The 14,961-nt window shown below is 33.8% G+C and overlaps 1 protein-coding gene across 1 annotated transcript; it reads left to right on the top strand.

Moving 5' to 3' along the window:
- The first annotated feature begins 5,705 nt into the window (after positions 1-5,705).
- LOC134853125 (uncharacterized) lies at positions 5,706-11,509 on the top strand. The gene is made up of 3 exons (XM_063869068.1): positions 5,706-7,610; positions 9,232-9,496; positions 10,202-11,509. The coding sequence occupies exons 1-3, from the start codon at positions 5,841-5,843 to the stop codon at positions 11,122-11,124; spliced, it is 2,958 nt and encodes a 985-aa protein (XP_063725138.1). The 5' UTR covers positions 5,706-5,840; the 3' UTR covers positions 11,125-11,509.
- Positions 11,510-14,961: the final 3,452 nt, after the last annotated feature.

The raw sequence follows: 14,961 nt of genomic DNA, 5'->3' as shown, positions 1-14,961 counted from the left end.
ATTATAATTGTGTTCTGCAAAAGTGTTTCTTGTGAACGTTCTTCGTGTTTTTGACGGTACTGTCATAGGTCTATATGTTTGATAATCCATTTGTGAATATTATGGAGCAACCGAATTTTTAACGGTTGATTGTAAGGTTACTTGTGCTATTGAAGTGTTTGTATTTTTTGGTGTTGTTAAATTTGGACGTATCGGTGAAATGATTTGTTGTGTAATTGTTGTTGTTTGGACGATTTCTTCATTTATAAAGTGTGATGGTGTTTGGATATCTTTTTGTGTAAGATTCCTAGTTCCATTAAGGTTTTCATTGTGTATGACGGTCGAATTTAAACTTTTATTTCGCGTATCAGGTAAAATTGTATTGTAGTTTAATGGTGTTGCATCAATGGTCAGTGGTACTACTCTCACATAATCTCTTTGATAAGATATTGTACTTATTGCTTGACTTGAGATTGATTGTGGGATATTTATAAATGCATGATGAGACCATTCAGGGTCCCAAACGTAGTCTGACTGTTCTGTGATGGCAGTATCATCGTTTGATTTTTGAGGTCTAAAATTTTTTCTTGCTTGTGAAATTAAGTCTATATTATGTGTGAAATAATCTATTGTAAACCATGCCAAAATTTTTTGTAAGTCATGTTTTGTGTGTTGTGAAACTTCGTTTTTAGTGAAATTTTCTTTGATTGTATGTAGAAAAGTTGAAAATAATGTGATTTCTTGTCGTACTTTTGTATGTTTGGATGTCTCAGTTGGTGAGATACTTTTAAATTCAGTTTTTTCTAATATTGAAATATAGCTATATATTATTGCAAAAACTTCGTTAGTGAATATGGAGTTTGCTCTTTGCGAATTATGATATTGTATGCTTTTAATATATTCTAAGAATACTTTTGAAAATTCTAATTCAAGATCTTCTGTTTGAATTACATATTTGCGGTGATTCGGATTTGGTGTGCTGAATTCTATGGTGTAGATTCCGTATTGTTGTGTTAAAGTACATATATCTTTCAGATAATGTTCGATAATTTGTCTTTTGATTTTTACATCTGGGAATTCTGCTTTGCATCGGCTGATTCCGGGTTCAAACAAATTTAGGAGTAAATTCTTGCAAAAGTCATGCTGCCCTCTATTATCGGGTGCATCTACGAGGAAGGGGTAAACCTCTTCGTCATCTGGATTTTCATCACTTTGAGTGTGGCTGTGGCTCATTTTTTCGTTTAATGACTGTTAATATATAACTATCGATGTGTCTAATTGGTTGATTCCAATTATATAAGTGTACTGGTTTGTGTTTATTTTGTTTTTTTATTCTTCTTTTTCCTCTTTTTGATGAATTTGAAGTTGTTTCTGAGTCGGAAAAATATAATTGATCGTGAATGGGACAATTTTTATCAATCGATTCTTTTAATTTATAGAGTTCATCTAAATTGCTGGCTTCTGATTCTGAAAATGTGTTTCTATTTTTGGAAAATCTTTTTCGTGTGATTTGTCTTTGTTTGTTTTTTATTTTTCTTTTTATTGTTAGTCGTTTTGTTCTGATATATCCAACTGTTTGTGTATGAGGTGTGATTACAAGATCGTATTTTTTGTTATCTATTTCACAGTTGTGTAAAACGATTGTTTGTTTATTTCCTAGATTTTTGATTGACATAAGTTTTAGGATGAGGGATGCAAAAAGTTGTTAGATGATGTCTACTTTCTTAAACTGTAGTCCTTACGGTTTTTTGGTTAGCTTAACCTGGGTCTATTTGTTTAGAGTTGGAGAGAAAAGTATATCGATTCCGAAGAATGATTTTTTACTTTCTCGTGGCTAATACAAGCTAAGGTGTTAACTTACTTAATCTTACTTAGGGGTAGTGATTGTGTTCAAGGGTTGGAGAATAGTAAATCGATCAACAAGGTTCAGGTATAATTAGAACGCGAGTAGTTCGTTAGATACTATTTTAAACTTACTAAGTCTAAGATTTATCCTGGGTCTGGTAAGAGGAGGGTTCAAGTGAAGGATGAATAACCGAAGTTCTTCACTGTTTATCCTAATTTGAATGGTTAGTTTTGTTGGAAAATTTCTACTTGTCTTGGGTTTTTTGGAAGGGTTGATAGTGAATCGACGTTTGAGGTCGTTAGACACTTGCTAAGTGGGTGGGGGAGAACAAAATTGTTCTTTTTGATCCAAGGATAGGCCTTGATGATCAAGTTTTAAATTTAGTGAAATAGAAAATTAATTAAGATCCAAGGATAAGCCTTGTTGATCTGATTTTAAAATTAAGTGAATTTAAGTTTAAAATGGTTTAAATTTGTTTAAGAAAAAGATTTAATTTTTTAATGATATTAATGAGCTTATGATTGCTGTGATGTTTAGGTGATGAAGCTGGGACAACAGATGATTTTATGATTACTAACAATTTATTGTCATGCTACTAATTTTTGTTTTGATTTTCAATAAATATTTTCCAAACATGATTTATATAATACTGCAGAATTTAAGAAAACGATCTGAGATCTTTTTATCAATCGTTATTGTATATTAATAATTTTGCTTAGCGCCTGAAATGATCATGAAGATTGACTTCAAGATTTTATGTTTGCAAATGAAAATCTAAATTCATTGCTAATTAGATTCTAAATATAAAAGTTTGTGTTGGCTTTTGCCGTACTATCATATAACTATATGGTAAGTTTCTACTTTGTCGTATGTCGTCTCTGGTTCGAGGTCTTCTTACGATTCCGGGTAGTTCTGTTATCGTTCGGAATATCGGCTCTGATCTATTGAGTCGTAGAGACATTTCGATTAAATTATCGTCGTATAACATTTATTAAATGTTTTGTCTAAATTCTAATCTATTTTTGGTTAATTCTAAGCTATTAAGGTCTTGTTCGAGACTTATGGTCGCACCAGATGAGTTAGGACCGATGTGGTTAACTCATAGAGTAATTTCGGATAGGGTACACCGTCTGCTCGTCACGCTATCTTATTTTCGGCCGGATAGATTCGTACAAATTCTTAGTCTAATACCGATCCTAATCTTACTCTTATACTTTCTAGTCTCAGGGTGTTTTACTAGTCTCTGCTAGGCTCAATAGATCTAGGGTATACTGGTTTGTTGCGGCAGCTGAAGTTCTCTTGGAGAGGCAACTAATTTCTAAGTTAAATTCAAATCTCTCTGGTGCTGAAATTACAAGTAATTTCAGCACTTACAAATAAGTGGGTTGTTAGTTAGATGGATCATGATTGGTTAATATTAAATACTTTACAGTGGTAAAATATCTAATTTATTCAATCATAAAATATAGTTTAGATCAGGTTCCACAAGTAGTAAAAAACACCGATAGAAAGGACAATGTGAAAAATTGTGCTCTAAGAATTGTGTTTTATAATGCTGAATGGCAACACAAACGAGAGTGCATAATGTCTGAAGCTCTGCTAAAAAAGTTAATTTTCCTCGCAATCTACCATCATCTCCCAGTCCTCTATTTTGCTAGTTTCAGTTATATGACTTTTTGTTTCAATTTTCGGAAGAAATAGGAAGAAGATGCCTCATAGGAAAATTAATTTCAAAATTTGCCAACCAGGCTGGAGCAAAACACAGTAACCATACAGTTTTCATAATTTTCTGCTCAATCCATGAGCAGAAAAAACTGCTTGAGAGGTATGATAAGTAATTTTTCATCCATTGAGGTTGTAGGATTAGCATTTTTTCATTCAAAAAAGTGCGTTTTTCCCTTGATTTTTTGTATTCCTAATCAAACCCAACTGATGAAAACCCTGGTTAATCAAAACCTTGAGTAACAAAATCAATGAAACTGTTGTGCATAAAATAATTGACACCAGCCTCAAAAAGATATATCGTACAAACAATAACATTAACTTATTGTTTGTATATAAGATTCACCTCTAAAAGAAAGTGGATTATTTGTTAGAAGTAGAAAATAATAAATCCAAAACAAATAATTTTTGAGCTTTTTTCAAATAATGTTATCTCAAAACCAAAGAAGTTGATTTATCTGAGAGTTCGAATATCCTCAAGTTGATGAAAAAATTGTTGGGGCAAATATAAATTCTACTTTGATGATCAGGAAAGTTACCATTTGTGTTCATCATAGTTTTCAGGAAACCAATTGTCGCACTTTCTATACTCATCAAAATTGGAGTAGTCTTTTCTCCAATTTTGATTCCTTTCGCCAATAACATTTTTGTGATTAAAACTCTTTTCTATAACAATTTCTATAACACTGTGTTTGCAAAAAAAGTACTGAGTATGTTTCACTCGCTTTTTCCCTAGATTAAGTGTATGGAATTATTTGATTTATAGCATTTTCCATGTATGGAGGTCAACTTGGATAGCCAAGATTTTATCTATTCATAATGCACTACAATTAGCAAATCAGGGGCGGATCTAGGATTTTCTCGAGGGGGGGGCGGATTTTCAAAAAAAGATTCGAAAATTTTGACGGCCTTTTTTTTAGGTCGACCAAATTGATTTTTTGAGCTCTCCCAAAGCACTGTTTTTCCCCTATTTTGGCTTAATGTTCTGCGCCGCAGGCAAATTTTTGAAAAAAGTCAAAAAAAGCCGTTTTTGGGCTTTTTTTGAAAAATTTTGACAAAAAAAATGCTTTTTTTTTGGCGCGCGTTCCCATTCAAATTTAGTATATAATGGAGCCGAAAGCGCCTCTAGAAAAACTTTAGGGTCGGTTGGCCAAAAATGGATTTCTGAAAAAGTATCAAAGGGGGGACCCTTTGGGTCGGCAGGGGGTCGAATTCCTGAGAGGGGAAGGGGCAACCGGCTTTTTCTCATTGGTTTTTGTACGGTTACAAACACTGTACTAAAGGGTTTCCAGCAAGTAAGACCAAAATTTCTAAGACGAAAAACTCTTTGTGCAACTTTAAGACGGCGCAACGCAAAATTTCTCCAATTGTGTTTCTGAGAAATATAATTTGCTTAAATCCGAACAGTTGAATTGAGATGTTTTATCTGTGATTTGTCAGTCTTAGTCAACTTATTCACCACACTGAAGCTCTATTTTTAGGGCTACAGCTGTGATATAAACTAACCAATATGTTTAATTTACATGTAAGAAATTGTAATTAAAAAAACAGGTGCTGTGCATAAACAGTCACAAGACCAACAAGTTACTGTATGATTACATATAGAAACTCTACAAATAAATGAAATAAATGGTAGACATAATTTCCAGCATAAACACCAAAACTGAGATCAACAACTTTTTCTGGAGAAACGGAATGACTGCCATTTTGTCTGAAAGGATTTTACTTCAGTTTGAAATTTTTATTTGGTCTTCATGAAAAATTTTCAAAAACTATGATATCTACAGATTAATTTCATTGATAGACATTATTATTATACTGCAATCGATGGATTATCATTGTTTCTTTTCTGGACATCAGGTTTTGCGCATTTTTTATTCATACGAAAACTGCAATTTTTGAGTCCTAATGTGAATTAAGCTCTTCGGCTAACTTTCGTTCTAGCTTATGAATTAGGTTGTTTTGCTGTTTTTCAATTGTTTTTTCTGGTTTTTCATTCATTTGTTGATCTGCAATGCAATAATGAGCCATTGTTATAGTTTTCAAATGTTTTTATTTTAAATCATATTTGGCCAATGAGTGTGCTGTCAGCTTGTTGTAACAACGTAGTTATAAAAAGTCTGCCGTCATTTTTTCATTGCTCTTCGTGTCACCAGATCAGTAGCTCCAGGTGAGCCAATTTGGTTTTGTGTATTGAACCAAAAACAAACAAAAACTCTCATATTAACTCGTTTACTGAGTTGAATTGAACATCGAAATCGTAAAAAATAGGACCTTAGGACTCAAACTAGACATGACAGATAAAAAGCAACATGAACCACCAGATAATCACATCTCGACGCAAGGTGCACAAGTGAGTTCAATGGCGAAAGATTGGTTGGAAACAGAAGAAAAAAAGATAACTGAAAAAATCCAATTACTTCACTCTTCCACGAAAATACTTCTTCTGATAGCTTCACTCACATCGACTCTAAGCTCTGAATCTGAACAGGAATTGTCAGATCATCTAGATGAACTGTCTGGAAAACTAAAAGATCTTTTTCTCAGCCATCAGAGCCTTCAAATCAACCCGACGATCGATCGACGGCTTTTGAATTTACGGTCAGTTAGTAAAACTATCCTAAATGAAATTTCAGCAGAATACTGTAAGAAAATTCAGCAGAATATTTCGAACATTAAAAGCACAATTGATGTATCTTCACTGGTTGCTTCCGTCATTGAGTCTTCGATGACGGACAGTGGATATGATACAGATGTTGACGGCTATGACACAGATGACACTGGTGCTCAACTGATCAACAGCGCCAGCAACAGTGTTGATGGCACTGTTGCCGGCAATGTTGATCAACAGAAAACGACCGAGCAGCTTGATGAACAAAATGTTGTCTGGACAGACTTCTTTTTCGAAGATGCCAATCAGTTCGAAGAGTTTGTCATTTTTGGTTCCAGCTATGTTGCAACTATTGCTATTGTGTCATCTTCTTCAGACACTTCAGAATTGAATAACATACGGAAAAAACATGCACACTTTTGTGAAGTCATAGAAAATAAGAACGACCAAGTAGCCGGACTTTTGAAAACAGGCGACTCTAGTTTTTCAGACTTCAGATTTATTCAAATTGTACTCGATCGTAAGCGCATTGGAGAAATTGGGTTTGTTAAAAGTGCCGTTCCCAAAAAAGTTCATGAATGGTTGATTGAACAATTAATGGATTCGAATGTACGAAAGTCAGCCATGACGATGAAGGGCGAACCTAGACTTATTAAGGATCTTATCATCTCCAACTGGCTTCAGAGAACTGAGACTAAACTCTTGGACACTATCTCACAGCAATCTCACCTTATCTCACAACAATTAATGGATTCGAGTGTACGAAAGTCAGCCATGACGATGAAGGGCGTAGCTAGACTTATTAAGGATCTTATCACCTCCAACTGGCTTCAGAGAACTGAGACTAAACTCTTGGACACTATCTCACAGCAAGACAACAAGATATCTTCTAACATGGTGTTGAATGAATTCAATAGACTGCTAGAAATGATCAAGGCGGGTCAACAGAACATTTCAAAACTTCTTAAAAGTCACCCATCAAGCATAACCGAGTTTCCTAGTGTCAATTTTGACTACGAATGGGAAGTCACTCAAGTGAAACTAGGAAGAACTCTCACACAACAGATACTCTTTACTGGAAAAGAGAAACGACTGACGTTCAAAAACACAAATCCAGAGGGAGAGACACATTACGTGAGGATCATTTTTCTCGAAAATTGTCTTCTTGGAAAAAGACGAATTCACTTAGAAATTGTTTTTCCAAGCAACACCGTTAAACTAAGAGAGAATGAGATGGTTATCACACCCGTGGTTTACATTTCACTGGAGAAGCATACGCAGTTCTTGCGAAGAGTGGAAATTGAGTTGCCGATTTTTGACAAGGATTTTGGTGTGCAGAGCACCTTCGAAACTCGTAGCAGTTTCAGGAAACAATTGTCAATTAACGAGCATACGGCAACAATCAAAGCATTTGATTTTTCACCTGCCGCGGTGATAAAATTTAGAACAGCTGTAAGTGTATTTTTTTAATTACCATTTTTGAACAAAACAAAGATTTTAAATAAAACAGGTTTTTCTCTATACAAAAAATGACATTTCAATAAATGTGAAGAAAAAATTATATTTATTTTTTGCTTCTCATACAATAAAAACTTGCTTTTTTGCCAATATTTTTTTCAAATTTAACGCAGTTCCAAATTCAAATTCGCTATTTTTTATTTCAAGAACTGAATTTTATGTTTTGTGTTTAAAACAATCTAGTCCAGCTATTATTTTCAGCTTATTTTTTCGCGATCATACAACTGAGCGTTTATAGTCTAAATACAGTAACCGCTCGTCTAGCATGAAATTTGAATCATATCGATAGCTATATTTTTCAGAATTACAATACACACAAAAAATTCAGCAACCAAATAAAATTCCTAAATACAATTAGCAATCAGTCACATCCCAATCTGTAACACTGGTTGCATGCAAAAAATTATTTTTGTGAAGAAACTTTGATTTGTAACATTCTTGGTGCATAGTTTTTTTGATTTTGATAATAATTTTGAATTTTTGCTTCGATGTTTTAAGTTAGTTTATACGACCTTCAATTTTCAGATTTTCATGCTGGTCGCCCTCTCTAAATGCTGTCTTTTTTTTCAGCACTGTGGTTTTTGTACTATACGGCTCAAAACGTATTTTTTCATGATTGTCAATTCATCACAATGGTCAAATCTGATTGGTTGAAATTATTTACAGCTAAATAGTATCAAAAATACAGAAGCTCAATCTATAAGTTCATAAGTTTTTTGATGAATAACTGGAAAAAAAACCAGCATTGTAGCAAAAAAATGCCAATTTGGTCAATCGGGGATAATTAACGCGGAATATGTTTCGTGCTATTAACTCAAAAGCTGAAATTTATTCCAACTTAAAAATCATTCCAAATTGAATTGAGGCGAAATCAATCAATGTGTACTTTACATAGCATATGGTGGTATAGTTTTCAAAAAAACTCAAAAAAAAAACAATTCAATTTATTAGTAACAAACACTCCTCCATAGACTTTAAAAAGCATTGGGAATATTCAGGGTGTTGTGTGATTTCAGCAGTTTTGCTGTACATGCAGGACATAATCAACCTGTATTCTAGTGTTTATCAGAGACGTTTTCAGGTGATCGGCTAAAACTATATTTTGCAACAAAAAATTTAACATTTAGCGGCATTTAAATTTTTTGAAGGCCTTCCTAAAAATTTTAGTTAATCAATACTTTTCTCTTCAATTATTGATGAAATATCTCAAAATTGTGTAATGTTAAATTTCAATTAGGGCCTAAAAAAACACAAGCCATGCCTGAGCCATAATACTAGTTCACTTCTATCGAAGTAAAATGCAAAATTAACTCCGGCATTAAAGCAACTACGTTTGTGCTAGAGACAAATGATTTCCAATCAGATGGCCGTGGTTCGAATTGATTTTGTTTTCAGACTTAGTTGTTTTTAATTTTTCAAGCTACCTATGCCATTTTTCAGCTGTTTGGAAAATGTAGCTTCATTTTTGAGTTGAAAAAACTGCTGCAGATAACCCAATCATCTTGGCAAAGTATAATGTTACAGGAAAGTGACGTTAATTTGAGCATAATTTTAGGCAACTGACATGCTTCGAAATTCCTATTACTTTGACGAGCTTCTGCTTTTTGATGAGTCAGCTGTATATTTCCTGATGAAACAACCGATACAATCGGAAAATGATACTTCTGACTTCAAACTGGATTTTGCTTGCAGACCATTTCGAAACAGTGCCGAGACCGAAGCATTCAGAACGAAACCAAATTGGTCATACAGCAGACTGAGTGACATGCAAACCTACAGAGTTATGGAACAAACAGGCCTAGTTGAAATAAGCATGGAAGGTAAGTTGATATCAGTCTACTTCATAATGTACTTCTATTAGTTTTAAACTTGAGATTGCTTCTTATTTCAACACGTCACTGCCAAATGCTTAGATTGGACAACATTTTATTGTTTCGACTACTCTCGAAGAGATGGAAGGAATTTTGGACTCTCGTAGTATTTTTTCCAGCCAGTTTTGACTACCTCAACCTCACAAAAGACTCGTATGGAGTCAAATGTGGTATCACATTTTGATCGTGATTCCGTTTCTATATTAAATTTTGAAAAAATTCTCTCAATGTCCAGAAAACTTGGTCGGAGTATTTTCGGGTTGCCGATTAATTTAGAGGAGATTTGATGAAGATGACCTCCCAATTCAATTATACCAAATTTTCAAATTATTATTTTCTCTTTCAACACTTTTTAGTTTTTCGTTTTCTTTTCAATTAATACAGCCCCCCTAATAAAAAAAAGCTAGAAATTCGGGGATTTTTTTTTCATTTTACAAAAAAAATTGAATGATTTTCTATTTTTCTTGGAATTCTGTCTTTCATTTTGAATTTTTTTCTAAAACTATAATGATCTAAGTTTTCTATGCTACTTGCACAGCAGCTAGCTATCCTTGTTAAATATCAGCACTGGTTTTCATGAAACATATCTTACATTACCTTAACTTTATCAAAAAAAATTTTCAAGTTTTATAAACTTCTTTTTTTATACTTCAGAGTCCCCGCCACATACAATCTTTTTGCGAGATGACCGAACGTTGCAATTTGGGATACCTAAGCGGTTGGACTATAGTAAGCCACGCGTATTCAAGCAGTTTGGCTACAAGAACGACAATTGTTGGCCCTACAAGTTTGATGACGCTGAGCCACCATCTGAGGCATATCAACGGACCAGTGCTAATTTTAAATTTGGATCAAATAGCATCAAATTTCCATTCCTTCTAAAAGATGAACTGAATAGTCTAGGCAAAAACAGGGAAAAACATTTGTCAGTGTCGATGTTATCTGATTTCATTGACAGGCTAGGCGACAACTGGATTCTTTTTGTAACAGACGGGATAGAATTGCCTCGAGATGATCTGTCGTGTCTGGTTACGGTGGATTTCACTGATACAGTCGAAAGAATTATTGACAGCAAAATTAAAGGCTTAAATGAAAGACAGACAAGTTTGAAATTGAAAGAGTTTCAGGACTCAATCGCAACAAAGTGTAAGTCATCATCATTTTCTAATGAGATGGAAACTGCTAGGCAATGGAGCTGGAGCGAAATAATGACTGCAAACTTCTGGAGAAGAAACGCTGAATCTGAAAATAATTTCAAAAAGAGCCAAATCAAAGAGAGCTTAGAAAGTTTGTTTGACGATCGGTTCAGATCAGGTCACGACGACGCGAAGCTTAAAACATTGCAAACAATGGACGAAGGTGTGGAGGGGAGCGAAAACTGTCTGGAACCGAAGAACCGAAAAGCCCTGGCTGAAATAATGGTATTTTGTGACGAAAATTATCTCAAAGGCAGAATGAAGAGAGCCTTCAACGATGACTCATACTACAAGCTTCAGGCGCCGGACTTATCGCCAGAGTTAAGGACGTTCTTGGGGGAGGACGCAATCCCAACTGGCGATGACTTGTGTGAACGATGACCTGAATTGGATTGAACGATGAATAACACAATAATTACCAAAAATACAAAAAGCCTTTTTAAGCCGCTAACTAATTTTTACTAAAAAACTAATTTCTTTTTTCAATCCTGACAATTTGCAACTTCATGGATCAGTTCCCACCTAAACCTCCAGTAGTATCGACAAGTTTTTACCATTTGTCATAACGAATGATGGATTCCTTTGAACTCTTTATCTGGCACAACTTAATAGATAATGAAAGAGTAAATTATATGACCGAATGATTCTCCAGAAAAACCAGTATTGCTCATTGAAAAGAAGCTTACATTGATTTTATCACAAATGAATCAAAAAAGATTCAAAATTTATATTAACATGATTGATAGTGTGTGTTTTCAAAAACTAGTTTTTTATTTTCAAACTGACAGTTTCTTAGCTAACAATTATTACTCGTTTCACCTCATTCTATTTTGGTAATGCAAATATGTCCATATTTGCGACTCAATCTAACCATTTCAATTGTTTCAACAGATATCGCATATGTAGACAAAAGTACTAAGATCTTTTATTATCCTTTTGATGCCCGTTGATTAAAAATAAGATTAGATCAAGAACTTGTTTGTATCCAAATGCATAGTTTCCTGTAGGCCACACTTATTTATTGTTGTTTTGATTTCGATACGAAAGCAACGAAATATTTGTGCTCGGGGTGGGTTTTTTTCCTTTAGACAAATATCGACTTTTTAACTAGCCATTTTTGACGGAATTATTTTATATCATTCAAAAGGCATTGTTGTTCTGACTTCAAAATTAAAAAGGTATTTCACCTGTGATCATTTTTTGTAAAGTTGTGGAGATTTAAAGATTGCCATTTTGGCCAATTTGGGACAATTAACGCGCGATATATTTCTCGCTATTAACGTGTAAGCGGAGAGTTAATATGTGTCTTCGTTCTAAATTGGTTGAAAGAAGCTTATTTGCCTTAACTGATTTGTTACAAGGAGCGAAATTTATCCTTTTGTACTTTATATGGCGTGTGGGTGATGATTTAAATTTAAAAATAATTCAAGTTGAAAAAAAATCATTTTGTTTTTTTATGAAAGAAAAAATATTTCATTTAACGTTTTTACTGCTCCATAAACCTTAAAAAGCAGTCGGAACATTCAGGGCTTCGCCCTGTTACGAGCAGTCTTGTTCCAGCTTTCGAAAACAACGGAATATTTCTGCTCGGAGTTTGACCTTCGAAAACAGTTGTTGTTTTTAAAAACGTATTATTACAAAAACGGCCTCATTTTTGACAGCTTTACATTGAAATCAGCAATACATGTTAAGCTGAAGGAGAGATAAGGTTCGAGATTTCAAAATTTTAGCACTTAAACATTAGGTTACAAATTTGATCATAGTACCCTGCGTAGTTTCGCAACCCCTATACACCCAGGTAAATGCTGATGGTGAATCCATCATCCCGTAAAAAAGAAACGTATTTGAAAAATATAATAAGAAAAAAACGTCGCAAACAGAAAATCAAAAACAACCGATCAGGATGGTAAAAGTATCTTAAGTAAGTTCAAAAAACAAGTGAAACGTTCTTGCCCGACAAAATCATTGTTTTCGAAGTGCCATAGCTGACTACCAAAACCAGTTAGGATTTGAAAAACAGTCATTCTTTAGCAGTTTCAAAAGATTATATTAATCATAAAAAATTTGAAAGTTTAAAATCAAACGAGCAAAAAAATATGTTGGCGATTACAATGACTAGCATTTCCTTTCATAAATTTTCTTTTTCAAAAAAATATACAAAGGAACCGCAAAATTCCCGATAGAAGCAAATCCGTTTCATATGCTAAAGGCTCTAGAAAAGCTAAAATCACTTAATCGGGGTAACCATCATATGCATTTTTAGATGCCGTTTAGTTTTCATTTTTATTAATGATGATAATTTTCAAAAACGCGTGTTCAAATTTGTAAAGCAGCAATCGACACCCTTGCTACATGAAAATTTTTTCGTTTCTTTTCCGTGCTCTCAATTTCCCATCTTTAAATCCTAATGAAACGACACTAACCAATATCGACTTTGCAAACAACATGAAATACAAAAGCATTTTGCTACGCCCTAATTTTTACGAAAAATAAGCGAAAACTGTGTGAAAACTTTGTTTATGAAAACAGAAAGCTAATGATATGCGGAAGCATTCATACCAGCCGTGGAACCAATTATAACTCCTACGAGCCAGACACAAAACTGAAACAAAAATCGAGAATGAAGAATCAATTTAATTTGAACAAAAAAGTATAGGACGGAAAGATTTAAAAATCTGAAGTTTCTTGAAACTAGCAGAAAAAAACAATCGCTGAAAAAACGGAAGAATGGTTTCAACCAAAACTTTCCTCAAATTTTTCGGTGATTGAATCTAATTGTTAGTTTTTCAGACAAGACAGGTCAAATAAGAAATCCGGAGGTGGCTGTTTGTTTTTCTGCATGCCTGAAAAATTCAGATACGATCAGTTTTTTTCCGGCTTTAGAAAACGACTGAATATTTGTGCTCGGAGTTTGACTTTCAGAAACAGTTGTTATTTTTAAGAACGTTTTATTACAAAAATTGCTGCAAAAAAAAAACTTTTTTCTCACACAAACTTGGATTCAGTTTATTTAAAAAATGATTTTTGACAACGTTACGTCGAAGTCAGCAATACAGGTTAAAGTCAAGGAGAGATAAGGTTCCAGATTTCAAATTTTTAGCAGTTAAAGATTAGGTTACGAATTTTATCATAGGATCCAGCGTAGTTTCTCAACCCCGGTAACCTCCTAGACACCCAGGTAAATGCTGATGATGAAAAATAAAAACCGATTGGGATGATAATGATATCTGAAGTAAGTTCAAAAAACAAGTGATATGTGCTATAAAACGTTCTTGCCCTACAAAATCATTGTTTTTGAAGTGTCTTAGCTGACTACCAAAACCAGTAAGGATTAGAAAAACAGTCATTTTTTGCAATTTTGAAAAATGATTGTAATAAAAAAGTTTGGCGCTATAAAATTAAATGAGCAAAAAAACATATTGGCGATTACAATAACTAGCATTTCCTTTCAGAAATTTCCATTTTCAAAAAAGTACACTAAGGAAACGCAAAAATCCCGATAGAAGCAAATCCGTTTCATATGCTTAAGGCTCTAGAAAAGCTAAAATCACTGAACCGGGGTAACCATAATATGCTTTTTCAGATTCCGTTTAGTTTTCATTTGTATAATTGATGATAATTTTTAAAAACGCGTCTGTATAATTTGTAAAGCAGCAATCGACACCCTTGCTCCATGACATTTTTTTTGTTTCTTTTCCGTGCTTTCAATTTCCCATTGGTGAACCCTAATGAAACGACACTGACCGACATCGACTCTGCAAACAACCCAAAATACAAAAGCATTTTCCTACGCCTTAATTTTTTCGAGATATCAGCAAAAACTCTGAAGAAGTTTTGTTTATGAAAACAGAAAGCTAATGATATGCGGAAGCATTCATACCAGCCGTGGAACGAATTATAACTCCTACGAGCCAGACACAAAACTGAAAAAAAAACGAGAATGAAGAATAAATTTAGTTTGAACAGTAAAAGTATAGGACGGAAAACATTAAAAATCTGACGTTTCTTGAAACTAGCAGAAAAAAACAATCCCTGAAAAAAGGGAAGAGTGGTTTCAACCAAAACTTTCCTCAAATTTTCCGGTGATTGAACCTAATTATTAGTTTTTCAGACAAGACAGGTCAATTAAGAAATCCAGAGGCGGCTGTTTGTTTTTCCGCATACCTGAGAAATTCAGATACAAGCATTTTTTTACGGCTTTGGAAAACGACGGAATAT

Source organism: Symsagittifera roscoffensis, chromosome 8 (genome assembly GCF_963678635.1).
Source record: "Symsagittifera roscoffensis chromosome 8, txSymRosc1.1, whole genome shotgun sequence".
NCBI classification, from domain to species: domain Eukaryota; kingdom Metazoa; phylum Xenacoelomorpha; order Acoela; family Convolutidae; genus Symsagittifera; species Symsagittifera roscoffensis.
The sequence above is the reverse complement of the archived record's forward strand: the minus strand, read 5'-3'. Positions and strand labels throughout refer to the sequence as shown.

What these genes read in the sequence shown, in the direction of transcription:
- LOC134853125 (XM_063869068.1), top strand. Translation starts at nt 5,841, where the DNA reads ATGACAGATAAAAAGCAACATGAACCACCAGATAATCACATCTCGACG. An exon ending in TGATAAAATTTAGAACAGCT is followed by an intron (nt 7,611 to 9,231) that starts GTAAGTGTATTT and finishes GCATAATTTTAG; the next exon opens with GCAACTGACATGCTTCGAAA. An exon ending in AGTTGAAATAAGCATGGAAG is followed by an intron (nt 9,497 to 10,201) that starts GTAAGTTGATAT and finishes TTTATACTTCAG; the next exon opens with AGTCCCCGCCACATACAATC.